This window comes from Aspergillus oryzae, chromosome 6, assembly GCF_000184455.2.
Source record: "Aspergillus oryzae RIB40 DNA, chromosome 6".
Classification (NCBI taxonomy): Eukaryota; Fungi; Ascomycota; class Eurotiomycetes; order Eurotiales; family Aspergillaceae; genus Aspergillus; species Aspergillus oryzae.
This window is the reverse complement of record NC_036440.1, coordinates 3,329,016-3,356,364: the sequence shown is the minus strand read 5'-3', so window position 1 is coordinate 3,356,364 and position 27,349 is coordinate 3,329,016. Positions and strand designations below refer to the sequence as shown.

General features: G+C 48.1%; 14 protein-coding genes across 14 annotated transcripts; 6 read left to right on the top strand and 8 right to left on the bottom strand.

The window, feature by feature from the left end:
- Positions 1–161: 161 nt before the first annotated feature.
- Positions 162–1,823, bottom strand: AO090038000122 (carboxylesterase/lipase family protein; the record flags this gene model as incomplete). The annotated part of the gene is made up of 2 exons (XM_001825043.3): positions 162–1,203; positions 1,261–1,823. 2 exons carry the CDS (start codon positions 1,821–1,823, stop codon positions 162–164), a joined length of 1,605 nt encoding a protein of 534 aa, XP_001825095.1.
- A 1,418-nt stretch (positions 1,824–3,241) lies between these two features.
- Positions 3,242–4,153, top strand: AO090038000123 (fungal specific transcription factor domain-containing protein; the record flags this gene model as incomplete). Its single annotated transcript, XM_023238433.1, has 1 exon — positions 3,242–4,153. The coding sequence occupies one exon, from the start codon at positions 3,242–3,244 to the stop codon at positions 4,151–4,153; it is 912 nt and encodes a 303-aa protein (XP_023093004.1).
- Positions 4,154–4,474: 321 nt separating this feature from the next.
- Positions 4,475–5,105, top strand: AO090038000124 (fungal specific transcription factor domain-containing protein; the record flags this gene model as incomplete). Its single annotated transcript, XM_001825044.3, has 3 exons — positions 4,475–4,605; positions 4,663–4,890; positions 4,946–5,105. 3 exons carry the CDS (start codon positions 4,475–4,477, stop codon positions 5,103–5,105), a joined length of 519 nt encoding a protein of 172 aa, XP_001825096.3.
- A 49-nt stretch (positions 5,106–5,154) lies between these two features.
- Positions 5,155–5,793, top strand: AO090038000125 (fungal specific transcription factor domain-containing protein; the record flags this gene model as incomplete). The annotated part of the gene is made up of 1 exon (XM_023238432.1): positions 5,155–5,793. One exon carries the CDS (start codon positions 5,155–5,157, stop codon positions 5,791–5,793), a length of 639 nt encoding a protein of 212 aa, XP_023093005.1.
- Positions 5,794–6,245: 452 nt separating this feature from the next.
- AO090038000126 (class I SAM-dependent methyltransferase) lies at positions 6,246–6,920 on the bottom strand (the record flags this gene model as incomplete). Its single annotated transcript, XM_001825047.3, has 1 exon — positions 6,246–6,920. The coding sequence occupies one exon, from the start codon at positions 6,918–6,920 to the stop codon at positions 6,246–6,248; it is 675 nt and encodes a 224-aa protein (XP_001825099.3).
- Positions 6,921–7,659: 739 nt separating this feature from the next.
- AO090038000128 (uncharacterized protein) lies at positions 7,660–8,409 on the bottom strand (the record flags this gene model as incomplete). The annotated part of the gene is made up of 1 exon (XM_001825048.1): positions 7,660–8,409. The coding sequence occupies one exon, from the start codon at positions 8,407–8,409 to the stop codon at positions 7,660–7,662; it is 750 nt and encodes a 249-aa protein (XP_001825100.1).
- Positions 8,410–8,965: 556 nt separating this feature from the next.
- AO090038000129 (RTA1 domain-containing protein) lies at positions 8,966–9,953 on the bottom strand (the record flags this gene model as incomplete). Its single annotated transcript, XM_001825049.3, has 3 exons — positions 8,966–9,414; positions 9,471–9,719; positions 9,785–9,953. 3 exons carry the CDS (start codon positions 9,951–9,953, stop codon positions 8,966–8,968), a joined length of 867 nt encoding a protein of 288 aa, XP_001825101.3.
- Positions 9,954–12,645: 2,692 nt separating this feature from the next.
- On the bottom strand, positions 12,646–13,323 carry AO090038000130 (uncharacterized protein; the record flags this gene model as incomplete). Its single annotated transcript, XM_001825050.1, has 1 exon — positions 12,646–13,323. One exon carries the CDS (start codon positions 13,321–13,323, stop codon positions 12,646–12,648), a length of 678 nt encoding a protein of 225 aa, XP_001825102.1.
- An 818-nt stretch (positions 13,324–14,141) lies between these two features.
- AO090038000131 (putative pectate lyase) lies at positions 14,142–15,604 on the top strand (the record flags this gene model as incomplete). Its single annotated transcript, XM_001825051.3, has 5 exons — positions 14,142–14,518; positions 14,569–14,750; positions 14,804–14,987; positions 15,039–15,098; positions 15,148–15,604. The coding sequence occupies 5 exons, from the start codon at positions 14,142–14,144 to the stop codon at positions 15,602–15,604; spliced, it is 1,260 nt and encodes a 419-aa protein (XP_001825103.3).
- A 676-nt stretch (positions 15,605–16,280) lies between these two features.
- Positions 16,281–18,003, top strand: AO090038000132 (LLM class flavin-dependent oxidoreductase; the record flags this gene model as incomplete). The annotated part of the gene is made up of 5 exons (XM_001825052.1): positions 16,281–16,356; positions 16,451–16,652; positions 16,755–17,192; positions 17,262–17,354; positions 17,403–18,003. The coding sequence occupies 5 exons, from the start codon at positions 16,281–16,283 to the stop codon at positions 18,001–18,003; spliced, it is 1,410 nt and encodes a 469-aa protein (XP_001825104.1).
- Positions 18,004–18,566: 563 nt separating this feature from the next.
- Positions 18,567–19,171, bottom strand: AO090038000133 (uncharacterized protein; the record flags this gene model as incomplete). The annotated part of the gene is made up of 2 exons (XM_001825053.1): positions 18,567–18,971; positions 19,061–19,171. The coding sequence occupies 2 exons, from the start codon at positions 19,169–19,171 to the stop codon at positions 18,567–18,569; spliced, it is 516 nt and encodes a 171-aa protein (XP_001825105.1).
- An 840-nt stretch (positions 19,172–20,011) lies between these two features.
- Positions 20,012–20,542, top strand: AO090038000134 (uncharacterized protein; the record flags this gene model as incomplete). The annotated part of the gene is made up of 1 exon (XM_001825054.3): positions 20,012–20,542. One exon carries the CDS (start codon positions 20,012–20,014, stop codon positions 20,540–20,542), a length of 531 nt encoding a protein of 176 aa, XP_001825106.3.
- A 1,970-nt stretch (positions 20,543–22,512) lies between these two features.
- Positions 22,513–23,334, bottom strand: AO090038000135 (RibD family protein; the record flags this gene model as incomplete). Its single annotated transcript, XM_001825055.1, has 1 exon — positions 22,513–23,334. The coding sequence occupies one exon, from the start codon at positions 23,332–23,334 to the stop codon at positions 22,513–22,515; it is 822 nt and encodes a 273-aa protein (XP_001825107.1).
- A 721-nt stretch (positions 23,335–24,055) lies between these two features.
- AO090038000136 (uncharacterized protein) lies at positions 24,056–24,428 on the bottom strand (the record flags this gene model as incomplete). The annotated part of the gene is made up of 2 exons (XM_001825056.3): positions 24,056–24,205; positions 24,258–24,428. 2 exons carry the CDS (start codon positions 24,426–24,428, stop codon positions 24,056–24,058), a joined length of 321 nt encoding a protein of 106 aa, XP_001825108.3.
- Positions 24,429–27,349: the final 2,921 nt, after the last annotated feature.

Genomic DNA, 27,349 nt, shown 5'->3' with positions numbered 1-27,349 from the left:
CCAATTGCCATTAAGCTCTATAACCGCTTCTAATATATTGTTCTGAGGCTTTGCCAGTCTGACACATGTATTACCATGAGATATCAAGTATATCACAGTGCATATATCTGCACCATACCCTTCCCCTGGCTATATATGCGATACTACTGCTTCTAGTTTTGCTATGAAGAGCTAGAAAGTACCAGCTGATCATATAACGGCTTATAAAGCTCACATCTCCTATCCATGATCGCAGAATCAACTGCAGCCAAAGCTTTCTTTCCCTCATCACTCATCCCAGCCTTAACTCCATCGCCAAATACGCCAATCATAGGCCCCTCACCCCATCCGGGACCTTGGCTTGGATCCTTCGCAAAGTCTGCCCACGCCTTCTGCATGGCCTGGCTTACCTCATGCTCAAACTGAGTGGCATTTTCCTTTGGATAAGTACCAAACACGAACTCAATTTCGGCAGCATGAAACGCCCCGCTTCCCGGGAAGGCCTCGTTGTTCGGGAAGCTGGCGTTGAAAAAGTACCTATATGAAGGAATACCGATTTTGGAGCTGTCATCGGCGAGGACCTTGGAGGGACAATGCATGAGCAGATCGGTAGCGATGAGAGAGAGTCGGTCGTTCTCGTTGTGGGCCCCTGGTTGTCCCAACGGGTACACCTCCAAAATCATGTCAACGTATTCGCCGAGACCAAGTGTCTCTAGGTAAGCCTTCGTGTCATTGACACCTCGGATATAAGGCTTGGGTTCGTCGGCATTGTTCCCGATGAGAATGGGGACGCGAGCGATGGAAGAATTTCCCTCTGATGAGTAGAGCCGATCGAGACGAGGTGTTGCAGACAAAGCAACGCCGCCATCAGGAACTGGGCCGAAAGAGAGACTGGCGTTCTCAGCGAACTGCTTCAGCTCAAGAGCAGGTGCCTTCCGGAGACACTCGAGAGTATTATCCGAAGGGCACTCTGCAAACTCTGCCAACTTCTTCCACGACTCCGCGTATTTCTCGGCTCCGCCATTTAAGGGCATACTGATGGAACTCTGGCCGGACTGCATAATTGCTGCACGAAATGGAACTGGGTCTGGGGGAGCCGTGATCAGAGCATCGACACTACCACCTCCCGCGCTCTCGCCGAAGATGGTTACCTTAGATGGATCGCCGCCTAGCCCGGCGATGTTGCGCTGCACCCAATCTAGGGCGAGACGTTGGTCCAGGAAGCTATAATATGTGGTTAGATTTATATCCCGTGCTCCAATGCAAAATGATGGTGCTTACCCAAGGTTTCGCTCCGTGGCCGGAACGTCTCCTCCAGGGAATCCAAAGAAGTTAGTCCGATAATTCACAGTAACTACCACGACATCCTGATTGGCTGCGAAGCTAGTGCCGTCATATAGATTGACAGACGTAGCACCATTCATGTACGACCCTCCATAGAACCAAACAAGAACAGCCTTAGATCCCGCCGACGCAGCTTCCGGGGTGAAGACATTGAGATTCAGGCAGTCTTCTCCCTCTCCATTTGCCGGAGGTGGTAGGTCTAGCATGCCAAAGAGTTCCTTGCCGCTATGACCAATCTGTTGGATGCAGGCTGTTCCCCATTGTGTTGCATTGTAGAACGTCGACCAGCGTGCAACCGGTTCAGGAGGGCTGAAGCGGACGGGTGGCGCACCGAATGGAACTCCAAGGTATTGTCTGACGACGGCAGTAGAGGAAGGTAGGCATGTTGTTGTTCCGACAATCACCCCGGAATCGATGATGGCCGTGGGAAGAGGTTGGGATACAGGCGATGCTAAGCTCGCAGTAATGGTAGCTAAACCGAAATATAGGGAAAGGATCATGTTGTGTTGTCGTAAGTAACGTCAAGTAGAGGACAATCGGCACCTCAATGGCTTACACCCAATGTACATGGGGGTGGTGTATTTTATGTGTCAGGTTGAAGCCGGGGGCCGCATGTTGGTATTCGGACATTATTAGGGCACGCTACCTGGCTGCAGATCCAGCTCATAACTTTAAAGCCAAGCATCATCCTCCCAATAGATGGCATGGAGAGCTAGACGAACAGCACGCCTAAGGTATTTTTCAGCCTTGCCATAAGGACGAACCAATGTGAACCTTCCATGAATTAGCCAAGCTAGCAATACGAGATGAAGTAATGCTACGCCACAAATTCAGCCCTAAAGCACTTGGCAAACTTTACATTCCCTCAACCAATTTCTTGGATCTCAGCGGCACATTGGACCAAATAGGGACTAGTTGGAGTGGAGCAAATGCGTTTTTGGTGTTGGTGAGATCAATCGCTAAACACTTAGCCCTACCTCATTGTGCATATATGTATGGCCCGGGCATTTCAGCCCAAGTTTTCATCTGGACCTCAGGATAATGATTATTAATACTTATCAGACGTGTGTGTGATTTTCTTCTAGCTTCCCTTTTTTTCTCATGCCTATCCTCCGTTTTAGCTCCATGACAGACTACGGTCAATACTCGTAGAAAAAATGAATAATTCAACACCCGAACCTACGTGGTCGGTCGTATTCTGTCATCTTCAATGATAATGACCTCCGCCATCAGCCGTAATGCGGGTGTTTCAGTATAGTGTGCTCGTAAAGCGAAAGTGGAGCATAGCGATCTGATATGATCACAATTGATTCCGTTCGGAAGCGGGGCCGAGGGGTAAATGCCGAGCCCCGGATACAGAATCCCGAGCACAGACGACTTCAACTTTTGGCTTCTTTATTCTATACCTTCATACACTTTAAGCAAAGGAACTGAAGCCCTATGGAGCACTTACTATGACGCCCTTAAAGCAATCACACAAGCGTAAAAATGTCACCACGGCCTGCTTGGCCTGTCGCGACAGTAAAATAAAGGTTCGTACGCCGGAAACCTGATTCCACATTCAAATCGAAACAATTACGTTGGTACTGGGGCTCACAACAACAGTGCGATGGGACTAAGCCAATATGTTCGCACTGTAAAATTAAAGGTCGATCATGCCACTATCAGCTGGGAGTGGATAAGCGAAAGTACGTACCTCAAATAGGATCCCCTTTCCAGTCGCGGCTTAGAGAGAGGATACTGGTCCCATTAATTCCCAGTCAATAGCCCCCCAAAAACGTTCCCCATTGGCCATACCACTTATATGCGTCAATGTGATTTGTCTAGGCTTTCGCTACGGCTTGCAGTCGATCTTTTGGTGAACCGAGTGGGGCAACTATGCCAATTCATCAATGACCAAGGGCTTCAACCGCCGAAGATGCCTGACGAGGACGACTCTGCTTTACGGCATTTGCTGCAGACGCGCGGAATGGAAGATGTGCAGTCGGTGTTGAAACGATCCGAGAGCGATAATAAAAAAGTCCCGGACCGTAAGGGTAATCAAAACCAAACACCTGATAGTGAAGGCGAACATCCCTTCATTCAGGACTTGAACCCTGACCTTATAGATCCGAATCTATTCTTGATGTCGTTCCCAGAAGCTATCAAAGACATCCCACAGGGTCCAACTCAACCCGAGGTCGCCCCTACTCTACCAGCAGCGTCAGACGATTCACTGTTCCAAGACTGTAGTGACGACACCTTTGTTGAGATTAACACAGAATCCCCAACCGGGGCACAATGCAGGGTTAACGACTCTCCATCACGGACCAAAGGTTCCAGTAATGAGAATGGGGCCCGAGAAAGTATAGCACATCCGCGACCAGATACGACGCGACTGCCGCTGTCCATCCAACAGTTACTGAGCAATGAGCCAAGATGCCAGCATGACACTTCAACCAAGGACGACAATCCAAGTGATAGTGAAGGTGTCGAGGAGCTAGTGACGCAATTATCTGACAGGATGGGAAGCTTGCAGATAGGGTCCGACGGCCATGTTCGCTACTATGGCCCAACGTCCCACTTTAATCTGCTAAGAATGCCTACTCCGGATAATCTGACTATTCATCGCACCGTTCGACAAGACGGACCAGATGTGTTGGATCGCTTGGGTGTCAATAAAGAGATTCCCGCAGGATTTGAGGAGCATCTGATCAACCTCTATTTCACTTGGCATAACCCGTTGTTTCAAGTGGTCGATAGGGAGATGTATGAGCCAGCAAGGCAACAGTGGCGCACGAAGATGGAGGAGACGCCTTACTACTCTGAGGCACTGACAAACGCCATGTAAGAACCTAGTAGTCGGATTCCACCAACGTGACAGGAACACTTCTGGCTAACTCTCAAAGGTGCTGCCTTGGAGCGGCATTTGAGCCGCGCTACCATCCCGATTTCATCACGTACCCAAGATCGGTTTCCGACTTCTTCGCCGATCGAGCGAAGGCGCTCCTGGAGATCGAGCTGGACTCACCAACTTTAGCCACTGTTCAGGCCATGGTCGTATTAAGCGCACACGATGTTGGATGCAAGAGGAACTCTAGGGGATGGCTTTACAGCGGTAAGCATCCAATCACTAGCTACTGAGATTCACAGTTGACAATTTGCTGCAGGCATGGCTATGCGATTGGCGTTTGACTTGGGATTGCACATTGACACGGCCCACTATGTGACTGAAGGATCAATCAACGCAGCTGAGGCGGAGCTACGTCGCAGTGTATTTTGGGGGACTTACACCGTGGACCAGTAAGACACGCCCTCGCTCCATTATTGATTATCTTTACTGACCCTTTTTGTCTCAAGTCTCTGGGGCTTTTTCCTCGGCAGACCAGTTCGTATTAACATGGAGGATGTCACAGTGGACAAGCCTGGCCGCCATCAGACGCGAGAGCAGGACCGAAAATGGGTGCCCTATGGCCTTCCCTCTCCACCACTTGCTTGCCTTGCGGCTCCCGTGCCGGACCCAGTCGACCTCCTTAGCCAGCATCGGATTCAGCTTTGTGAGATTATGACCCCCCTTGGTCATGTCCTGTAAGTTGCAACGGGAATGATGCAGTCATTGACCTTGTTATTCTAACGGGCCCAGTTATGGATGCTCCCGTGTCTCAAAACGCATCCTACAGGGCTTGAACGAGAACACCACCGACCAACTCCTAAAATGGAAAACCAACCTTCCTGAAGTTCTGCAGATCGATCTCGACAACACAGACGCCCCTGTTTTGCCCCATATTCTACTTCTCCAGTAAGCCAGTCCAACCCGAGCACTGATTGACTAGTGCTAACATGCAAGCCAGCATGCAATACCACCAAACCATCATCCACGCCCATCGCCCGTGGATCTCCAAACGCTACATCCAACCCCAACCGCCCCAAGGCCCAGGCCACGTCCACGCTCGAAAAATGTGCATCGAATCCGCAATCGCTATCGCCCAACTCCTCCATCTCTACGAAACTCAATACACCTTCCGTCGCATGAACGTTCAAGCCGTCTCCATCACCTGCTCGGCAGCACTAATGCTAATCTTTGCCACAATCGCAAGCCTGAAACGTGAAGGAGATCAAGAAATATCAGCTTATCTTAGCATTTGCTTCCGAGCACTGGAAGAATTCGGCGTGTCATGGGAGAGTGCCAAGAGAGCGCAGAACTTTTTAATTAGTCTCCAGCGACGATGGGAATCGCGGGTCCGTTCGTATACTTCGGCGAAGCGGGCTGTGTCTCAATCACAGAGTCGGTCGCAGTCTTGCTTTCCGACTTCGAAGAAACCTCGTATATCGAGTGAGCCCGATCCTGGGTCAAGTGAGTCTGGAGTACTGGTTGGTGAGGAGGATGTTCGTGCGTTTGACCCGGTTGGGAGTGGGTTTCCTATTGATCCGGATATGATGGTGGAGCTGGATTGGTTGTGTACGGAGACCATGCGGGATATGTCTCCTTGATCAAAATAGAGATGGGTCTATTATTCTTTTCGTACTTTCCATGTTGTTCCTCTCCAATAAGTGGGTGGTCTACTTTGTAAAATTGGGAATATATATATTTGAACTACTGTACTTATGGGATACGTAGCTGAAGTTTAACCGCAAGTCTCAGCACGAAAAATAATACTTCCACTGTTCCTATGCTCGCACCGTAAAACACTTCCAGGACTTCAAGGTAGCATACCTTCTATATTATCTAGGAGTCTTGTGCTTTCTTGAGTGTTTAAGATACTAAGCAGAGATAATTATACGTCACATGCAAGTCCCATGATCGGAAGTCAAACTCCGTTATCTTATCAGTCAAGTCCACAGAGAGACTAACTTGAATAAGAAATAAAGACCAGATCCGACCGAGTCTAGAGTCTAATCGCTTTCCAACCGCGTAACGTTCCATGCCTATTTCAAAATAAAAATCACTCCCTAGTCACACACCAGCATATCATCGTCGCATTACTATCATAATCCGGAACCACTTTTCTCGTCTGCTCCACCGCATCGTCAACAAAGAAGGTCGCCTCAAGCTTCCACCTCGTCTGCGTAGCGATTTCAACATCACGCCAAAACCCTTTCAGCGACTCAACATTATGCCGATAATGCAAGGCATTGTCTTCCACACCATGTATGGGATAATGACCACCCAACCGGCTCCCAAGCTGGCGTCCAGTGATCATGACACCTGGTTTGTCCCGACACAACTGAACCAGACGTATCGCAGCCCGAACCTGCGTGTCGTAGTCCCATAAATGGAGCAAAGAGCTTGCAAAGATAATATCGATATTTCCCGACAAGGTCTGTGATAACGGGCTCCCTGCGAACGCGGGATCGTCTGCGGTGAGATCACCTGTCACAAAGGTGGCTTCGAGACGGTCTTTGTCTCGGAAGAGCTTGTATCCGAGGTCAATGAATATCTGCTCGAGGTCACATCCGTAGAGCTGCTTTCCGGGTATGCCTTGGTCTACTAGGTAACGGATTTCCTGTCCGAAACAGCAGCCGGCGTCGAGGAAGGTAGCGGATGGATCTGCTCGGAGACGGTCCACAACTTGGTGGTAGAATGGCATGCGGCGGAAGTTGAAGGCTAGAAAGCGCATCTGACCGATGCAGGGGTAGTGGTAGACTTTGAAGGCTTCGTCTCGCTGATCGAAGGGTTACTACACAGGGACGCGTAGTGGGCTGGGGGGACGTACCAGTGACAGCACATGTGGGATGACCTCTGCGGGTGAAAGGCCACTGTATCTTTCTAGGAGGCTCTGGGCGTCAGCGTTGATGCTTTCAACATCCTTTTGGTAGACTGCCATTGGCTTGTTCGTTGATTCCATGGCTGAAGGTTGACAATGAGAGCAATGAAATGAAGCTGGAAGAAGGTGGTCTCATAGGCCGATGAAGGTCCGCAGCAGAGGGGTGTTGTGGTGTTATATGGGGCTAGCGTGGGGGCTAAAGAGGTAAGCAGGCTTGCCATGTATTGCCTCTTCCTAGGCTGATAAGGACTCACACCGTGTGAGCTTACTATGGCTACTGGCCAATCAAAGGTGGGTTACATGCCCCACGCGTGGGTCCTATTGCTTGTTCCAATGCTAATGCACAACCCACATTGTATTAATCAAACCGATGTCTTGGTTCGGGGTCAGTTCAGCTTCTTGACCGTGTATCAGCTGTAGGCCGAGGTGTCATAACTAGCTGGGTGGATAGCTATGGACGCCTGCGGTACGTTGCATTTACATCCATTCGGAAAAAATAAATCCCACAAGATTTTATAGATATATCCTTGACATTCCTTGTTCTATATGACGCTCGCAACATCCTCTATTCCATCTAATTTGAATCAATAATTCATGAGCTCTGATCACTAATACTCAAGGGAAAGTCGATATCAAAAGAAAGCAGTTTCTTGGGAAAGGATGAAGCCGTGACTGGTTCCGCCATAAGCTTACCCTTTCCCAGTGTCAAACGATGCAGGCTATACCCAACAGGAATTGGACGAGGTCCACCCAGCGGTCTAGACATGGACTGCGTTATGCCCTGACCTACAAAGAGGCTAAACGGGCGACTCCTTATGATAATACCACACCTCTTGAAGCGACACACACTAACGTTCGTACCAGATGCCTCCGCCACCCCAGTGATGACATAGACACAGCGAGATAGGCTACGCTTGATGGCGTTGACAACGCAGGGTTGTTCGTTGAGTTGAGCAAGGAAGGTAGGACTTGGTACGAAGCTAGTTATCTTCAGCGTTTCGATGTCGTAGCACCATTTGATGCGAGCAACGCCCCACTCAACCAGGCCGATGAAGGTGTCGTGGTTCCAAGCCCCCTTCTCCCATGTATTGCTGTAATTATGCAGCTGCAGGCTCATGGGCTCTATGCCGAGCCCTTCTTGTGAAGTCCATGCTTGTGGGTTAAAGATAAGATTATCCAGGTCGTCTATGCCTTTGAACACATTGCCTAGCTGGATGTATTCGCGACGGAGGCTTTGATCAATCTCTGGAAGCTTGAACGATAGAGTACTCGTGGTCGATGGGTCCCGGTTTTTCCATATCTCGATCGTTAGTGTAGTAGTATGGGTAACAGTAGTGGACATCTTTCAATGTGTTACTCGGTGGTGCTTCTGTCGCTATGATAATTGCTTTTTGTTGGGTCAGATAAGTAGTTGCTTTAGGTTTTGGTAGAGATGGTGGTCAATCGGTGGTCTTTATATCTTCTGTGAGTGACAACTCCGGAGTTCACAGTGACTGACGCGTGACAGTATTACGTTGAAACATATAGAGTAGTAGATTTTCAATATGTTTACCTTTATCCATGGGTTGCTGGCTACCGCTTCCCTATTGTTGTTAAAGTCATGATCTGAAACATCCGGACAATGCGGAAAGTTCACCTAATGAAGGGGAAATCGGTGCTTTGTTTATCGCCACACCTTGAGGGACCTTGTACGAGTTGTTCAGAATTGGTGGCACCTGTCTACATATCAAAATGCAAGTTGCGATATATTAAGAAAGAGGTACCACATTTTACAGACGGGAGGATGTGTTTTGCGCCAGTCTCCTACCGAGTATTCCCCATAACAAAGCGAATGGCTTTCGTCCCGGTAATATGATTCAAATTATCTATGGCTTCAAGGCAATGTAAGTATAACAAAACTAGGACATCATCATGCCACTCCCCCCAATCCTCTCAAACCGGATTATCCCCCTACAGACAACTCCACTGCCTCTGAGCCACGCATTAAGCTCACTAGGATGCTCCACATGGAAGATCAACATCGTCCCGAACATCAACAACGCATCAAAAATGTACATGAACCACTCATGCGCGACCAAGTACCCACCATTCCCCTGTGCATACTCGATAAGACGGAAGATGGAACGAATAAGGATAAGAGCGCTAGCACCATAGAGGGCATAAAGAAGTCGTCGCCAGTTGAAGCCAGCTCCACCATCCGCCACAGGATCACGGTTCATGCGCATATGGAAGACCGCCGATGATATCATGAAGAAGCCGAAGAAGATGATTTGGACGACAAGACCGCCGACGATAATGTGCGGTCCATTCTCGGAAATTTTGGATTTCACACCCATCATTCCGGCGCCTGGTGTCGTGCGTCAGCTAAGTGGACAAATTACATCTTGTCGTTCTGCGTCTTACCTGCGGATTGCATGAGGAATGATAGGACGTCTCCCGCCACGAAGATCTTGGTCATCCATTTGATGCGGATCATGCTGTGCTTCTCTGCACCAAGGACGACGATCATTCTGCCCAGTTCCATGTAGATACTCGCAGCGAACAAGGCTGGTGCTACCAGAGTTAGGACCGCTTGTACAATGTACGGCCCAAGTGTCCAGTTGGGCGTTTGGTTACAGGCCACAGCACGTGCCACATATCCTATCCATTCGACTGTAATTGAGTGTTAGCAGAGTTTGTCGCATGATATTAGAGACACAGATGAGATCAGTGCATACAGTAACCACCCAGTAAAAATGGTATAAAGAACCATGTTCGTGTCCGAAAAAGCTGGTACGTATGTAGTATTGTGGTGGCCAGAAAACAGATTATGAAAATTACAGCTGCTGCAAGGGATGGGTCGTAGTAGAATAATTTGAAACCCTCACGGGGTTGTAGGGTGGTCATGTTGCTCATATTCCTCCCTCAACTGAACTGGCGTTTATGATTAGTAGACTAACTGACCGAAGCCCATTGTGCTTGATGACTGGGTTTATATTTAAACAGTCGACCAGTGTCCCTGCCACATATTCTCGACCGTTAAAAAAAGGAAAATTCCCAGAGTACTATAACCAGGACTTCGAAAACTATACCCGATTTAGAAAAAAGAACGCGCAGGATGCTTAAAGGGGTTATGGTTCATCGCGTATGGGTATCCGAATTGTGGACCTCAGTGGGTCAGGAATAATGTAGTTGGTTTACTGGGGATTGATTCACAACGGCCACATCTAAGAATAACCTTAAGTTGTGCCATGGCAGGATAGCCAATGTTGTTCTCTCGGATCAAGAGGAACCAGGAATGAAGGAACCTTCATAGTAGGCAACAGCCATTTGTTCCCGTTGTGGACAGGAAGCATCAACATTGCCAATATCGCTGAGCAGGGCTTAGACTTTTCAACGACCCATCTATGCAGTGGCGGACCAATTGCCTCAAGGGAATGCAAGCGAAGAAATACTCACTGCCGAGAACCATACCCGAGAAGGCATAGTTTACGAAGCCAGTGCCAAGAAATGACTTCTTTCGAAGAATCTCCGAAGTATCGATAGATTTGATACGCCCCAGTCTCCACTTCCCGACCCCCATAAGCCACATTGGTTGGAAGCTGGTCTTTCGATCCCAGACAGATTTGACGTTCACCCTTTCTTTAAGCGAGTTACCTGTCACCCTAACAAGGAAGGCGTCTAGAACTGATCGGAGCAAAGAGGAGCCATGCCCTCGCGACGGTCTCACACCAAATCCCACCACGGTTGCACTCAATGCAAACAGCGTCGAATCAAGTGTGACGAAGCGCGCCCTAGTTGTGGTTCCTGTCAAAAAAAGCGTATCGTCTGTGCCTTTCTTAGCCAGGAACCGTTACCCATAAACCCACTGCAACAGTATGCGCCGCAACCTAGTAGCCCCAGTCCGGCGTTGCACTCCGCTCCATCGATTCTGCTGCTAGATCTCGAGCTCCTACACCATTGGCACACAACCACGGCCGCGTCATTAGCGCACAGCAAGTCAATCCAAGACCTGTTTCGCATTACCGTCCCTGATGTGGCACTATCCTATCCGTTCCTTATGCACAGCCTGCTGGCTGTCTCAGCTTTACATATCGGACACAAATGCCCACCGGAGTGTCGCCGCAAATACACAGAAGCGGCCATCAGGCACAATGATCTCTCCTTATCACTATGCACACCACTCCTCAGTAATGTGACGGCGGAAAATTGTCATGCCCTGTTCGCCTTTTCGTGTCTTGTCGTGATCTTCGCTTATGCTGCGGAACATGCAGCATCTTCCTTAGATACACTGGATGAAGGCGATGTGGTCAAAGTCTTCAAATTAGTTCGCGGAGCGGGCTCGATAGTGGGCCAAGCCCGTCCCTGGATCGAACAAGGTGAAATGCGCCAGTTACTTGCTGCCGGTCGCAACTTACGGCAACCGTCTACAACAAAATATGCTCACGAGTTGTATGCGCAATTACAAGAGATCATAGAACAACATGCAAAACCCTTAGGACATGATCAAAAGGTTGGCTCCGCACTTTTCTCGTCCGTCGAACATCTACGTGATGTGCTTAGGCGGTGCACTACACGTGAAGACCCAGGTGCCCTTATGTCGTGGCCTGTGATGGTGCATGCGGATTATCTCGACCTTCTGCTGCAAGGAGAACCAACTTCTTTCGTGATTCTTGGCCACTATGGTGTGGCGTTGGAGCTGTTAAAAGACGAGTGGTGGTTAGATGGCTGGGGTGAATTCTTAGTTAATCTTGCCTTGAAACGCCTGGGTCCTACGGAAGAGTGGAAGATGGCACGGTGTTTGGAGCTGCTTAGAGCAGATAGAGCGGAAAGAGCAGCTAGAGATGACTCGGCTGGGAGTTGATACGTATATCGTTCGGGACCCTCACCTTCTAGATCTGGCGCTGGATATGAAGATGTGGTTATGCCTATTTAAGCGATCAGTGGTGCGTGGTCTATAAAGCTGCCTCCAGAGGACAAACAATTCGGTAGCTTTCCCCGCCCCCCTTCAACAGCTTGTTACCTCGACTAAACTTGAGCTTCTTTACTATAAGGCCTAGCCTAAGTGTTGAATCAGGATGACCTACAGGCATCGCCCTGGATTGCTTCGCATGATAGTCATATACTTTCTTCAAGATCGTTGATAGCTCCTTTGGAGTCATACCGCCGTAGGCGTATTCCCTAGGCCGACTAGCTAAGTTGCAAGATCTGGTGGCTCTCTGGTATAGCGGCAATAACTTTCTGGAACACTTGGATAGCTTCTTCAATGTCGCTTGATTGATTTGTACACTCATATCGCATGCCAAGATGGATTGCTATATTTGTGTAGCCTCGCTGCAAGATGTGGATCGCTGTTGGGCGTGGCTTCAACTGCCTGGCGACTTTTCTGGACGGCCTCCTCTAGGTCACATATGTTTCGTGTACGCTTATATCGCGCTCCAAGCTGATTCGCCAAATTGCTAAAGTACGCAGTACGATTATGATGGCCGTCCGGTGTGATTGTGATTGCCTGGCGAGACAACTGAATCGCCTGTTCAGGGTCTTCCAGCTCATTGATACGATTATAGCGAGCTTCAAGCTTGACTACTAAGTTATTTAATTAACCTGCAAAATCCGGATGATCAACAGGTAAGACGTTGACTGCCTTACGAGATAGTCGAATGGCACACTCTAAGTCGCTGATCACCTCTCGGCGATAATACCGACTTTCCAAATTATCGATCAGGTTTTCTAAATAGGTTGAGAGATTTGAGCCATTAGCAGGCGTGGCATCAACAGCTTGGTGTAGAACTCTGATCGTCTCTTCAAGATCGTTGATATTATCTGTGCGTTTATAGCGCCTTTGAAGCTGACTTCCCAAATTACTTAATCTACTCCCTAGTTTGGGATGAGAGGCAGGAGTGGCCCTAATAGCCTTGCGAGAGAGCCAGATTGCGTCTTCAAGATCCCCCTTATGCCTGAAGAGGTCATATCGGCCCTCAAGGCTGCTTCCCAAGTTGCTCAAGTAGCTTATGAGATTTGGGTCGTTGTTTGGCGTGACTTCGACAGCTTTGGTGAACAGTCCGATGGCCTCTTCAAGGCCTCCCGGTGCTCGGTTGAAGAACCAACGAGCTTTGAGAGACACTCCAAGGAGATTTAGTTTTCCTACATAAAGACTCTTGCTTGAGGCTGTCTCTAGGAGTGCAGACTTCGCGTGTTGTATCGCCTCCTCGAAATCTTCCTCGCGGCCCAAACGCTCGAATAGTTCGAAGAGGTTCATGGCTTTGTTAAGATTCATATTCGTGAAATTGTTTTGGCACAGTTAGATGGATATAGCTTCGTGAATATATGTGTTGTTGTCCATATTATCTCGAAACAAGCACCAGAGCGAAAGCGTCAGAATGATGATATAGTTACTTGCCAACGTGACGTCTTTCCAGAGTTGTCACTTTAGGGTCCGAGCGTAGCAACCTCACTTCAGCATAATGTCCCTCGCCTGGTCAGTAGCCTTGTATTCTTCTAAAGAGACTGAACGTGGCCTTCTTCGGCTTCGTTGGCGCCTTCCGATACTACACTAATTGACCACGTGGCATAGAGTTCCGTCAGCATATTACAAGCAGTGCATATTTATTCGAACGACATAGTGAAGGAGGTAAGTAAATAGCGGATAATCTTGATGATGCAGTAAGACGAATCGGAGAAGGACATGAAATTGTGAGGTGGATCTCCGGATTATATGAGTATTCTACTAGGGTATATTGTCTGACAATGATAGGAGAGCAACCCCACGACGACCCCCTACACTCATCATACACCTAGCATACTCCATAGCTGAGATGACACAAGATCGAACACAGCCACAAGACAAGGCCTATGGCCAAAATCAAAGAGAATCCAAGGGTGAAATACAAGTTTTGAATCTCCACGACACGAGTTGTTCTCCGTACAACCGATCCATTGGCGCGATTTATCTTCCTCTTTAACCGACCCGGAATTTCACTGCCGAGCAGATTCGTCCTCCCTGTGAAACGCCGGTGAAAAGTCCCGCTCCCGGACTGAAACGATCGACATGCTTGGCTAGAGAAGTAATCTCCGCGCCACTTAGATTTTCCAGCAATGAAAGAAGTCTTGGCGTGCCTTTATGTACCGACTATCTTCTCCTGTCCAGGATGCCGGAAACTCAGAAACTCAGCCAAAATGAGGTACCATATTGTATACGCTCTTACTGCTGCCGCTTCGCTGTCGGCAGCTGCCGATATCTACGTCTCCCCGTCCGGGTCGGATACCGCTGCCGGAACGATTGACGCTCCTCTTCTGTCGATCCAATCGGCTGTTGATAAAGCGACGGCTGGTTCCACTATCTACCTTCGTGAGGGGACCTATTCGCCGACAACGAATATCCAGATCACGAAGAGTGGGACGGCATCTGCGCCATATGTTCTCCGGGCTTATGATGGCGAAAAGGTCACCATTGATGGAGAGGAACTTCCGGGGTATGTTTCTTTGAATCTTTGCGGTTTTTCGTTACTTACCCGATCAATAGAACTCCGGCGGAGCTCGATGCTTCGCTCGCTAATGAGGACCGTGGAATCCTACATATCCAAGATGCCGAGTACTGGGAGTTCTATGATCTTGAATTGATCAATGGGCCATATGGTGTTTACGCGCGTGATTCTTCGAATAACCACTACGAGCGTATTATTACGAGGGAAAACTATGAAACCGGTAGGTAGTGCATAATTAACATTGTCGAAAAGCTATGCTAATATATCACCCAGGCTTCCAACTCGAAGGAGCATCATCCAACAACAGCGTGTATTACCTCGACTCGTACCTCAATCGGGACCCACGCAAGAACGGCGAAAGCGCCGACGGGTTTGCCTGCAAAGAGGGCTCTGGTGAAGGTAACGTGCTTCGAGGCGCGAGATTGTGGAACAATGTTGATGACGGCTTGGACCTATGGTATGTAGTAAATGGCGGTGCTTTGTGCAGTTCTTATGCTAACCGTCCTAGGGAATTCAAGTCCGCCGTGACAATTGAAGACACCATTTCCTACGGCAATGGATACAACAGGTACTTTCCATCTATCTTTGTTCGCTAAGGGCCACGCTAATAATTCCAGATGGGGATTCTCGCCATTCGAAGGCGACGGCAACGGTTACAAGCTCGGTGGCGGTGACGATGCTGACATCGGGCCTGCCAACCACGTTATCACCAACTGTATCGCCTTCGGAAACTCCAAGGACGGCTTCACCGATAACTCCCAACCGGGTGATTTCACTCTGACCCGAAACACGGCCTGGAACAATGCCAAGGTGGGCTTCAAGTTCGGCACGGCAGTAGCTACCCTGAGCAAGAACATTGCGGCTGAGAATGGAGAGAGTCCTACTTCCTTGAGCGAGGAGCAGATTTCCACGGGAAACTCATGGGACGGTAGCGAGTCTTGGGGTAACAGTAGCTTTGTCTCTGTTGATGCGACCTTGGTGCAGGGAGCGCGCAACGCAGATGGAACGATTGATCCTAGCGATTTCTTGCTGCCCAAGTCTGGGGAGGAGATTGGTGCTACGACGGCTTGGTAGATTTAGTCGGTATCGTTGGATTATTGGTTTCACCGATATTGTATGTACTTCTAATCAGTTCAATTTCAGTGAAATATAGAGGGCTACTTATCGCTAGGAAAGTTGTTACACAAGCCTTTTCATAGTAGTTCGTCCGCAAGCATTTTAAGATACACTTTTCAGAGAGATGATCCATATATCGCGATCGGCAGATAGAAGGTTAAACAAAGTAAGCTTATTTTGCTTGCCTACAATACCCTGGATGGACGAATACTAGTGGTTGGTACAAGGTACGTGACATGGCAAGCCCTGCCACCAGCTGACGTGCCTAGTGGTCCCCGTTTGGGCATTTCATTTAGAGCGTCTAAGAACTAAAAACTGCGATTCCATAAAACCTTTTGTTTTTCGCTAATAACAAACAGTATATTTAACTCTGCATAATTATCATCCCAACATGCGGGGTATCGCCAGGGACCAAAACACCGATATCATCCCGAAACCAAGTCAACACTTGATGGGCTCCCGATGGCGTGAGCACGCAGCACAATAACACAATCACCACCCACTCCGAAAGCACACGGCGGGAAGAAGTCCGACCTTGATCATAAATATATAACAAGGTACCCTGAAGCCCCTCAAAAAAATAGCTTCCCCTTCAATTGAATCGTCAATTAATACCTCCAACAGCCAAGCAAACATGACCAAAACCTCAGAAAAGAAATCATGGATCCTCAATGCCTTTGCGATGTTTTCTCCTGGGCATCTATCGCCCGGTAAGACTTATTCCATGCTGGATATATCCCACTTACCCCGCATTGGTCAACGCCGTGCGATTTCTTGTCGCGCGCTGACCAAATGTCTCTATAGGGCTATGGAAGAATCCGCAAGATCGCGCCGGTGATTTCCTCGACCTGTCATACTGGATTGAATTGGCGAAGGTTCTGGAGAAAGGGAAATTCCACGGGCTGTTTCTGGCAGATCATCCTGGGATCTACGATGTGTACAAAGGCCCAGGGAATAAAGAGCCTGCATTGTTATCGGGGGCGCAATTTCCTATCGGTGATCCGTTGTAAGTATTCCAATCTATATCGAAGAAGGCTAAAATGAGAATCAAAATATGGGAGATTGGACGATGTAAGCCATGGAATGAATGCAAGACTAATCCCAACAGCCTCCTAATCTCAGCAATGGCCTCCGTAACTACATCTCTCTCCTTCGGCATAACCGCATCCACAACTTATGAGACCTCGCCATACGCCTTGGCTCGGAAGTTCTCGACTCTAGACCACCTTACCCAGGGTCGCGTCGGATGGAACATTGTCACCTCGTTTCTGGATAGTGCAGCCAAGGCATACGGAATGGATGAGCAGATTCCTCATGACGAACGATATGCGCGAGCGGATGAGTATATGGAGCTCACTTACAAGCTGTGGGAGGGTACATGGCGCGACGGGGCTGTCGTCAAGGATCCGAAGACCGGCGTTTACAGTAATCCTAATCAGGTTCGTGCTATTGAGCACAATGGGAAGTATTTTAAGAGTACGGCTGCGAGTCAGTTGCCTGCTTCGAAGCAGAGGACGCCGTTGCTTTTCCAGGCGGGGGCTTCGTCGTGAGTTTCCTTTCTCATTTCTTCTCCTTCTTGGTAAATATGGCTGCTGATATGTTTGTACATTATTAGAGCCGGAAAGCGATTCGCTGCCAAACATTCCGAAGTGATGTTCCTACCCGGCCTGGAGCCGGAGAAAACCAAAGCAGTGGTAGATGATATGCGGTACGATCCTATACACCTTTCCCCAGACACCAGGCTAAGAAAGAACAGAAAGCACCTAGCCGAGATAGGCCGCCCAACAGACAGCATCAAGTTCATCGCCGGAATCCTCGTGATCGTTGACGAGACCGACGAGAAAGCCCAAGCCAAATACGAAGAGTACCTAGCGCAATCCGACCTCGAAGGTGTAGCAACACTCTTCGGCGGCTGGACCAACAACGATCTATCCAAGTTCGATGACGACGAAGACTTCTCCTTCACTGCCGTGGGGGGAATCCAGTCTTTGATCTCGAGCTGGTCGAAAACGGTTCCAAACTCGAACGGCCTGAAGTGGACGAAACGTCGCGTTCTGCAGGAATTAGCGCTGGGTGGAGCCCACCCTCGGGCTATTGGGTCGCCGAGTACGGTGGCGGATATTCTGCAGCGGTGGGTTGATGTTGCGGATGTTGATGGGTTTAATTTCTCCTATGCGGTTTCGCCAGGGACATTTGAGGATATGATTGAGTATTTATTTCCGGAGTTGAGGAGGAGGGGCGTTATTTGGGATGATTATGAGGTGAATGGTGGATCGGCCAGAGAGAATTACTTCCAGGATGGGCTCGGGTCGAGACTGCGCGAGGGTCATCCGGGAAGGGAGTACACTTGGAACTGATCTCTTGCCCTTGTAAAGATGATGTTAAAAGTCCAGGAAGCACATAGAACAGTTCGCATTATGCTACAGGCAGATGGCAAACCAAGATGCAACTCCTCTAGACTAGTCCGCTCGTCGGGTCACTGGGTTTAGGTTCAAAGTCTACCATTTTCTCCATTTCGACCAAAGTTAATGTGTTTGCTGTCCCGCTTGGCTTCCGATTACATTATAAAGGTATCTTGGCCAACAGAAACAGATAGATAAAATAAAAACTAGAAGTAACTTGATCTGGAAAGTCATAAGCAAACCTAATGGCCTCTAAAAATGTAGTATATACAAGTCACAGAATACAAGGGCAGGGTATGCGTTTCCCCGTGAAGATCCGAAACAGATACTATATCACAAAATTGCATATCAATAGCCACCACCTCTGCATCTTACAGGAACTGCGTACGCCAAAAGCCTACATAGCATGATCAATGTCAGTAATTATAATATTGCATGCTGGGCGCAATGTGTGTATTGTAAAGGCGAGCTTTGGGAATCTTACCTTGCTGCTATACCCAGACATCTTTAGCAAGTATCTACTGGCAGAGTTTGAAGTCACCAGAACCACCAAAGTCCTTCGCCACCGTTTTATGGATCATGGTTCCACAGTAATGAAGAGCACCATTCAAGTTGCTGTAGACAATTCGGATAGGAGTCTTCTGCTGCTCCTTCTTCTTCTTTGAGGGATCCCACTCCTTGACCTTCGACTTTGTCCAATAGACTGGGTACTCAAGCATACGCGTCTTGCTGTTACACTTGTTCGCCTCCAGAGGAATATGCGCCCAGAGCTTTTCCTTGTCTCCAAACGGATGGGGGTAATCGCTCTTAGTAGAGTCGGTCGTCCACCCAATCTTTTGAGCCAGTGCTTTGGCCGCTTTAACATCCACCTCAAATTTAACACCGCTCTGGTTTTGGTCCGGCGTGCAGGAGACGGTGTCGACCTGTATATTCGAAGACAAAGTCAGCCATCTTCCTCGGCGTTGTAGGGGCGAAAGTGCCGGATGGAGTATGCAGAATAGGAAGAACTCACAGCCCGCGCCTCCACGTTCGTATTTACACTTCCTTCGCCGACCTCCGTAGGAGCTGCAAGAATGGGAGACACAACAAGGGCTAAGGCCAGGATCGCTTTGGTGAGCTGCATTTTGTTTGATGCGTTTGGGATCAAAAACGAGATATTCTGATGAGCGATAAGTACTCCGTTGATGGTTTTCGTATTGAGATAGAGCTCTTGGGGTAGACGACTTTATATGTCATTCAGATGCTGCTTTATATCGGCCTATTCGTTTCGAAGGTTGCTCACCACCTTCAGCACAAGTTGCAGGATTTACGGAATATCCTTCCTACAACTCTATACCGCCAATTGGATGTGTATATTGCGTCTCCTACATGAATCAACAGATGTTTGGGGGCCAGAAACCAGGACTATGCTCTATCGGGGCACTTCCACGGCCTGAGGTCGATGATCTGAAGCTGCGCTGATCAAAGCCTCGTATATCTGAGTGGAATGTTACATTCCATCTCCGTCGGGTTTGATGTACTGCCAGTTTGTGTAATAGCAATACCAGCGCTACTTCCTATCGGCAATCCCGCTGGGATCTGCGCGACTAGCGTCTAACATGGGCCGCTGTAAGGGACCTGATGACTTACTGTCGGCATAGCTCCATGTGCTACCCCTGGTTACAGTCCCGATCTGCTTCTACCCTCTGTTGCTCGTGGAGTCAACATTGAACCTGGTTGTAAAAGACCTACCAATACCACCTTCCTGAACCGGCTTAGCTTTGAACCTAGAAATTTCATGAAAGCAGGGCTTCTGCCTGGTGCGCGCTCGCAGTATTGTTTCACCTTCAAAAAGTCGGCTTTAATCAACTTCCGGTCTAGCCACGTGACACTATCTGACATATCTCCATCATTGCTACCGCGGTTCTACTCCTTTTACATCAATCAAATACTCCTGGGCTAGGTGAAATTCTCGTCCTACAACATGGCGCTCGACAGCAAATCCTTTCAGCCACTGGATATCAAGCTCTCTGGGCCTCATGACGACGAGGAAGACATATTCTTCAAGGATTTGCTCCTGTCCCTAGTTGGAGGAGAAATCACTCCCAATGAGGCCGCCAATAATCTGGATAAATGGATTGTTGAGAAGTCCAACACGGATCTTGAAGAACGGAAAAAGTACCCGGACCCGTGGAATGTACCCTCGCCAGAGAACCCGTCCTGGGTAGCACCAAATCCGAGTGGTCTTATTACTTGTTTCTTCGAATCCTTCGCGCGGTTATGCTCGGCGTTCCCACCCGGCCACGTTGGCCAGGACAGACTGATTCGGTTCTTGGAGGCTCTGAGAGACATGCCTAAGCATGAAGTGCCCAATTATCTTCCTAATGACCCCCCCGAAGACTTTTACTACTTGCTCGAGTTGTGGCCGTTTGGAGGCAGCTGGTTGGGTTTGACTGAAGTGTTTCGTACTGAAGCAGAAGGCACGTTCTTTCCTTTCACAGGCTCCTTTCATTGAATTGTACCGACTGTTTGGACAAATACACTAACTGCCTGCCCCCTGCTGCGGAATTTGAACAGACCGCGGCTATTCATATGCTACCTTTGTAACACCTGGAAGTGACATGCAGATTGGGTGGCGGAACTGGCAATCAATCCTGGCACGTATTACAGCTCTAGGATTTGTTGACTGCAGCTTTCTCTGCGCGTTGGAAGGAATCCTGCCTCAGTCGAAAATGCCATCGCATAGCAGGGTCTCAGGAGATGTAATTGGTGGGGTACAGTGGATTCTCCACCCAGATACTGGACTATATGTTTATCGTCAATGCAAAGCGGTGGAGAAGGTTTCAACCTTGGATTCCAGAGCGATGTGGAGCCTGGAAAGATGGGGGCAATGGAAGGATCGACTGGAAACTATCGCAAGCGATGACACATTCGCTCCTGAAGTCCGAGAGATTGCGAGATTGGCTGTTGATCGGATGGGAGAATTAGAGGTCTCGGATGGGTCTAGTTAGTCTTACATATGTGGTATGGAGACTTGATCTTTAGATGATACTGTGGAGTACGTATACATTTTCCGAGAATAGAATATTGACGATCTGCACTGCCGAACTCCATCGTACTCCTTCATAAAACATAATACGGGGTAGTGAAAGTTGAGAAATGGTTAAATTAGTCTACAACTAAATATATTCCAAAGAAGAGCTGACCATAACTCCCTGTGATATGCCGTACAAGAGTATTGCTGATATGCAAAGGGGCCTGCCACCCCCACCAAGAGTACAACCCGCTAAATCTAGTAGTCAGGGACTTAAAACACTAAAATATAGGGTTTACTGGTTGAAGAAATAGCCTTTGTAGATCATCAGGCCACCTGAATTGAATGCTGTTTCTCATGTTTCCAGCCCCATGCTCAGCCTCTACTCCTTCGGGAACCATAGCGTGCATCGGCACTAGAACCCCACTAGATGCGCACCTCCGCTTCATCGGCAAACCCGATAGCATCGGTAAGCTGCCGGGTACCACCTCGGCAGCTACCGAGACAACAAATTCAAGGTCCCCTACCTCGGCCCATTCCTTCGACCAGATCCTCAAGTGGAACCTGCTACTCTGCAACAAAGGCTCTCCGATCCAGTGCGTGTGGAAATGAAACAAAACACGTTCCACGGCAAGTCCCACGTGTGCTACTTCCTTGAGGCCATTGGTCTGCGCTAGCGGTCCTCTAGACACTCTTAAACACACGGGTCGCCTGATAAGAGTCTGCTATGACCCAGCATAGCCCAACCCCCAGATTTAAGTGCCAGGCCTTCGGCTCACCTCTGGGCTCTGGCTTCCATACCCTGTCCCAGGAATGGGCGGGTTTGTGACAGGCTCTGGGACAGCGGGGAAGCTTTCTCTCGGAATTATGAATTTCATAAGTGCTTTTGTGCGCAAGACTTTGTTTGGGCTCTTGCAATCAGTGCGGTGGGGTGATTAGCGAAAGTTGCTGGCAAGTCCCAACTGGGATCTTATGCTTTGTTGGAATGACGATTGGTTTTGGTGAGTTGGACTATACGACAACAAGACTTCTCCTTCAGCTGAGGCATATACGGACATAGTAAGAAGAACAAACTAACGTAGAGGCAGAAGGTAATTTCAACGGGGATGTATGATACAGGGTAGATGGTCTGTCTACTCAGTAAGCATACAGGAGTCAATCAATTGATAAACATTGATAAACACCAATGATAGTACAACCAACACAAAGGATTCTTATTCTTCCTTCTACGTTACAACAACTTGGTCATTGCCATACGATCACGGCCGTTATGAGTTCACTGTTGGAGATATGACATATAAATGAGACGACTTCTTCTTCCATTGGAATGGACCATAAACAGGGAACTGGATAGGATCTACTCCACCCCTAGCAGGTTGATCATGCTAGCACAAAAATCCTCACTCTCCACATACTCCAACCCTGACCCACCATCATTCAAGAACCGCATCTTAAACCCTCCCACAAAGCACCACATCCTCCCCAAATGGATACCATTTGACATCCCTCAACCTCGCCGCCGGCACAACCGCATCCCCCTCAACCCTGCGTCTCGGCGAAACAACAACACCCCCCTGCCCCAACCAAGTCGGCGCAATAGTGACAATCACAGAATTCACCAAATGCGCCCACCCCGGTTCAAGAAGGGAATTAATAACCGTCCCACCGCCCTCAATCATAACACTCCTCAAACCTTCATTCCTCAAACACTCAAGCACGGCAGTCCAATCCAACCTCCTTTCACCATGCTCCTCAAGGAAAAGATCAAGAGGAATAAACTTCCCCCCGTAAGACTCCAACAACGCCTTCTTCTCCGCAGCCGGTTCCGTCCCAGTAGACGTAATGATAAACGGAGCACGACCTTTCCCCTCTTTAACCAGTTCCAGGATCTTCGATTGCTCAGTGAAATCCCATCGAGCACGCGGATCAATGACAATCGGTCTTGGTTGACCGAGTAACCCTTCCCCACCGTAGCCACCGACACCTTCGATTCGGCAATTCAACCCCGGATTATCGGCTACTGCTGTCCCGACGCCGATTAGGATGGCGTCGTGGCGGGAGCGGAGGTAGTGTGTCATTGCCTTGGATTGTGGGCCGGACAGCGTGGTCCGGGTTCCTGGGGCCAGGGCTAGAGAGCTGTCTAGGGAGGTTGCGAATGTGAGGGTTGTGAAGGGGAGGTTGGATTTGGGGAGTTCGGGTTCATTGTTTGGGGGGAGATGGGGTTCTAGGAAGGTGCGGTTTGAGGGGGGGAAGGTGAGGGCTTCGCGGGACATCTTTTTCCTATGTATCTCTTTTCTTTTGGTGATTTGAAGTGAGTGGGTTGGTGGTGAGGGGAATTTTTGTTGGTTTGGGGAGTTGATAAGATTAATTTGGAGATCAGAAAGGGTCCCACTTTCTCTAACTTCTGGCCAATAGGAATGTGTGGTCGATGTGGGGAAATTATGAGGACTAATCTTCCTCTGTACTGTTGATCGGATGGCAGTGTGTGGAAAAGGTGTTTGATTGACCTTTCTTGAGGGAGGATACTTGGATAGTACAGTGGATTGCAAAAATGGTGCCCAGGTCTTATACTCTTTAACTACTTTCTGTACCCATTCTTCTACGTAAATCAGTTAAACTGACACCAAGCTGCCTGGCAGATCTGGCAAGTTGTCAACAGTCAGCGTCCTGTTCCTATTGTGGCATCCTGGCGTTAGATGCTTACTGCAAGGCTCATGCAGGAGTTAAGTGGAACAGCACAAATGACCCTGCTTATCATTCTCTTCGGCTTATCGGCATATGTTTTTCTTTGACACAAGATAAATCCACTATCTGATCCTGGCCATTAAGAAGAGCCTAGAACAAACAAGGATTTAATAATCAGTCGACTGCCTGATCGTTCGGCTTTTATAGTTCCAACACTTTCCACACCGATAACCTTCCCGTTTAGTTCGCAAAGTTAGCGAGAGGTGAGGAGACATCACTCTCCGGGCCACCAAAAACCTCCACTTGTTCTCAATTCTCCGGAACCACCTTGTGGTTCCCTTTGTCGACCTCTTCGGGCCTAAAGACACTGTCAAGCTGTCGAAACATCTCTGTCTCCCAGCCAAGATTCGCCGGCGGTCTTGTTACTTGCTTGGGATCCACAAAATGCGTGCGAGGTAGCTGTAAAGACCATTAGGGAACCTTCCATATGTTCCTGCCGAGACAAGCTTACAGCAACGAATGCGTTATTCTCCCATTGCCCATTCTCAGACTCCGGTCTCAGGACGTTTTCGACGTAGCTGTTCCAGACCTTCTCCATCTCGCCACAGTACGAAGGGTCGATGGCTATACCAACAACAAAGGCCTTGGGCCGTGGGTGCAGTGTTTCCAAAACCACACCCATATTGTGCGCTGAGTAGCGGAAGGGCTCTCTCGACGAGACAAGATCCAAGAATGACACCGCTCGGTAAGGAGTGCCTTCGAATAAGGGGGGCAGAAACTTCACCCCAATAGGGCGTCCATATCCAACACTGACCACAGGGATAATGTCCGACTCAGAGGCTCTCATGGTGCAGCTTGGTATTAATGGCGAGAACTTGCTCTCTGATTGTTCGATAGGATACCTGTCTATCATCGCATATTTATACTTATGCAACGTGCGGAGTTATTCTTCAACGCCGATGACGATTCTGATATTCGGCCTTATTCGGGCCCGAGGGTTACCGATATGTCCACCGCTTCGCCACATGGGATACATCGGCAAGCGACTGACGCCCGGCTATTTCATTCTTACTATAGAAGGGCGATAAGGTTTGCTCCAGACCGATCCTTTTCCTGTCTCAAGCAGGTCATGTTGAATACTCAAAAATTCGTGCTTTCAGGAAGCTTGGCATTGGGGTTCAGAAAACAGTTAAAGAATAAGACCCGGGCTCCAGTTTTGTAAACAACTGTACGACTCTGAGAATGATCCGCAACTAAGAGATCTCCGTAGACTTCCGGCCATGTAGATTGGAGACACTGAAGTCTGGCTGAGGTAGATCTCGGGGCGGATTGCTAGCTATTTACATTCGCGTTTCCGACAGCCCTGGAGTCCCTCGCCATGTTCCCTTAAACAAAGGCAATCATGGTTCACTCCTTGGTTCCTTGGTTCCATTTCACGTCTCACGGCTCGACCCTCGTCGTGTTCTTCCAAGTCTATCATAACCCATCGTCACCTCGGTGGAGGTGAAAGGTCAAGCCGGTTAGGCAGTAGCCGTCTGCATGACCATGTGTAGAGTGGTCGCTGTGTTCGCGGTTTGATACACTATGTTGCAAAAACGGTGCCTGGGTCCTATACACTTTTATCGATTTCCGAACCCTAATGCCAAGCCTACTAATCCCTTTCTAGAATTATTGCGTGTTTAATCTCAGTATTGTATTCTATTGACCCACTGATGACGTATACAAGCTTACCATACCGTGTATTGCTTTGTTTTTCGCATATATCTCTATCTTCCATCAGTGCTTAGCCGTCTCGTAACCGGTTATTGCCATCCTATGATATTCTGCCTTGTGTGTCCGCCTTCGATAAGGTACGTTAGACAAGGGTCTGTAACAGATTTCTGGAGCAAGATACTGTAGACCTCTTCATTAAGGGGTTTATTAGATCAGATGTTAAACCGTAAAGGGGTGTTCCAAATATTATCCATCACTGTAACAGGCAGATAGGTAGGTAGACTAGGCAGTTGAATAATCTTGAAAGCTCGCGTATATCACAAAATGCTACAGTGGATAATCTAAATAAGCAAAATCTGAGATTGCTATGCAGCCAAATCTTCTACAACAGGTTAAGATCGTTAATAAATACAGTAAGCTGAAAAATGAGCTTGTCTAACCAATACTCTGGTGGCTTCTGTACATCTTTCAGCTGCCGGCTTACTAATGAATTGTATAAGGTATCATTGGCTTGATAACGCCATTATGACCATTCTTGGCTTAGCTCCAATGTCAAGACCATTTTAAATGGAATGAAAAGGATTTTGCTAGGTAAATTGGTGTTACAGCTCACTGTACAAGGCCCTATGGCCTTAGATCCGTATCTTCCTAGGGAGCCGTATAGGTGGTCAAGCGAATTGCGGCCAAATCTTGCCTCCTAATCTGTTGCAGCGCACTATTCCAAATTCTCTTGTTCGAAGTTATGTATCAAGTTAATTATTTCGCACTATTAGCATATAGCTTTACACTATTGAAATCAAAGTTTATTACGAATTATAATAACTTAAATCATGTAGATCTGTATACCCCTTACGGTCAAGCTTACGCAAGATAGCATCACCCACCATTCGTCTATTTTTGCTTATAAACAGCGTTGGAAGTCCGTATCTGCCCTTCAAAACTATCTTACCAAAAAGCAATTAAGGGTCTTTACTTCTCTTCGTCTGATCACTTATGCAAAATGAACTTTCGCGTTCCCTTCCTCCTCTGTCTCTTCGTGCTTATCGCAGCCGTTATTGCCGATGAATATGCAGTCAAAATGAAACTGAAAGAGTGCTTTGACAAGGAATTGGACAAAAGGAATAAAGAGGCACCTCGAGATATAAAACTCAGCGATGAGAATCTTGAGAAAATGAAGGCAATTGTTCGGGCCGAAATCGACAAAGAGCCCCTGAAGAAACATTCCCCTGAAGAACAGAAGAATAGCTTTGTTGAGATGGAACAAGAAGCAAAGAAAGTTCTTCCAGGTATTCCACAAGACTCTATCGACATGATACTACGTATAGTGCGAGCGAAGTCAATGCACTGTTCCAAGGAGGTGTTTTCCTAGTGGACATGTCTACTATATGTACGGACTCGGTTCAAGGAGGATATTATAGCGGAGCGCCAGCCGAATAGCATCCGAACTGGCTTGCTATACTGTCAGCCAACGGCTATACTCGACTAAGAAACAATTCATGTTTCTACAAAGGATCTTTACTGGAAATCAACTATATTCGTTTGAGGGCCTCAATGTATAGAGTATCTATAAAACGTGTCACTATCTGATACTCTTCTTTTTTGAACATTTTGTACGATAGTTAATATAAAGAGATCTTACCCTTCACTAAGGGTAATTGATCCTGATAGGCTAAAAAGAATAATAATGAGTGTTATTTGGGTTAGTCCGCTTTGTTCTACTATAATTGTAGTAAGTACTGAGATGTTACATAGCAAGACAGGAACAGGAAGGTGATTGTTATGCAATTGCCCAGATCTATAAGGCGGTGTAGATAGCAGCTATAGAAGCTTCTAGTCAACTGTGTATCGCCGTATAGATCAATACACTATATAGAAATATATTATTATTTA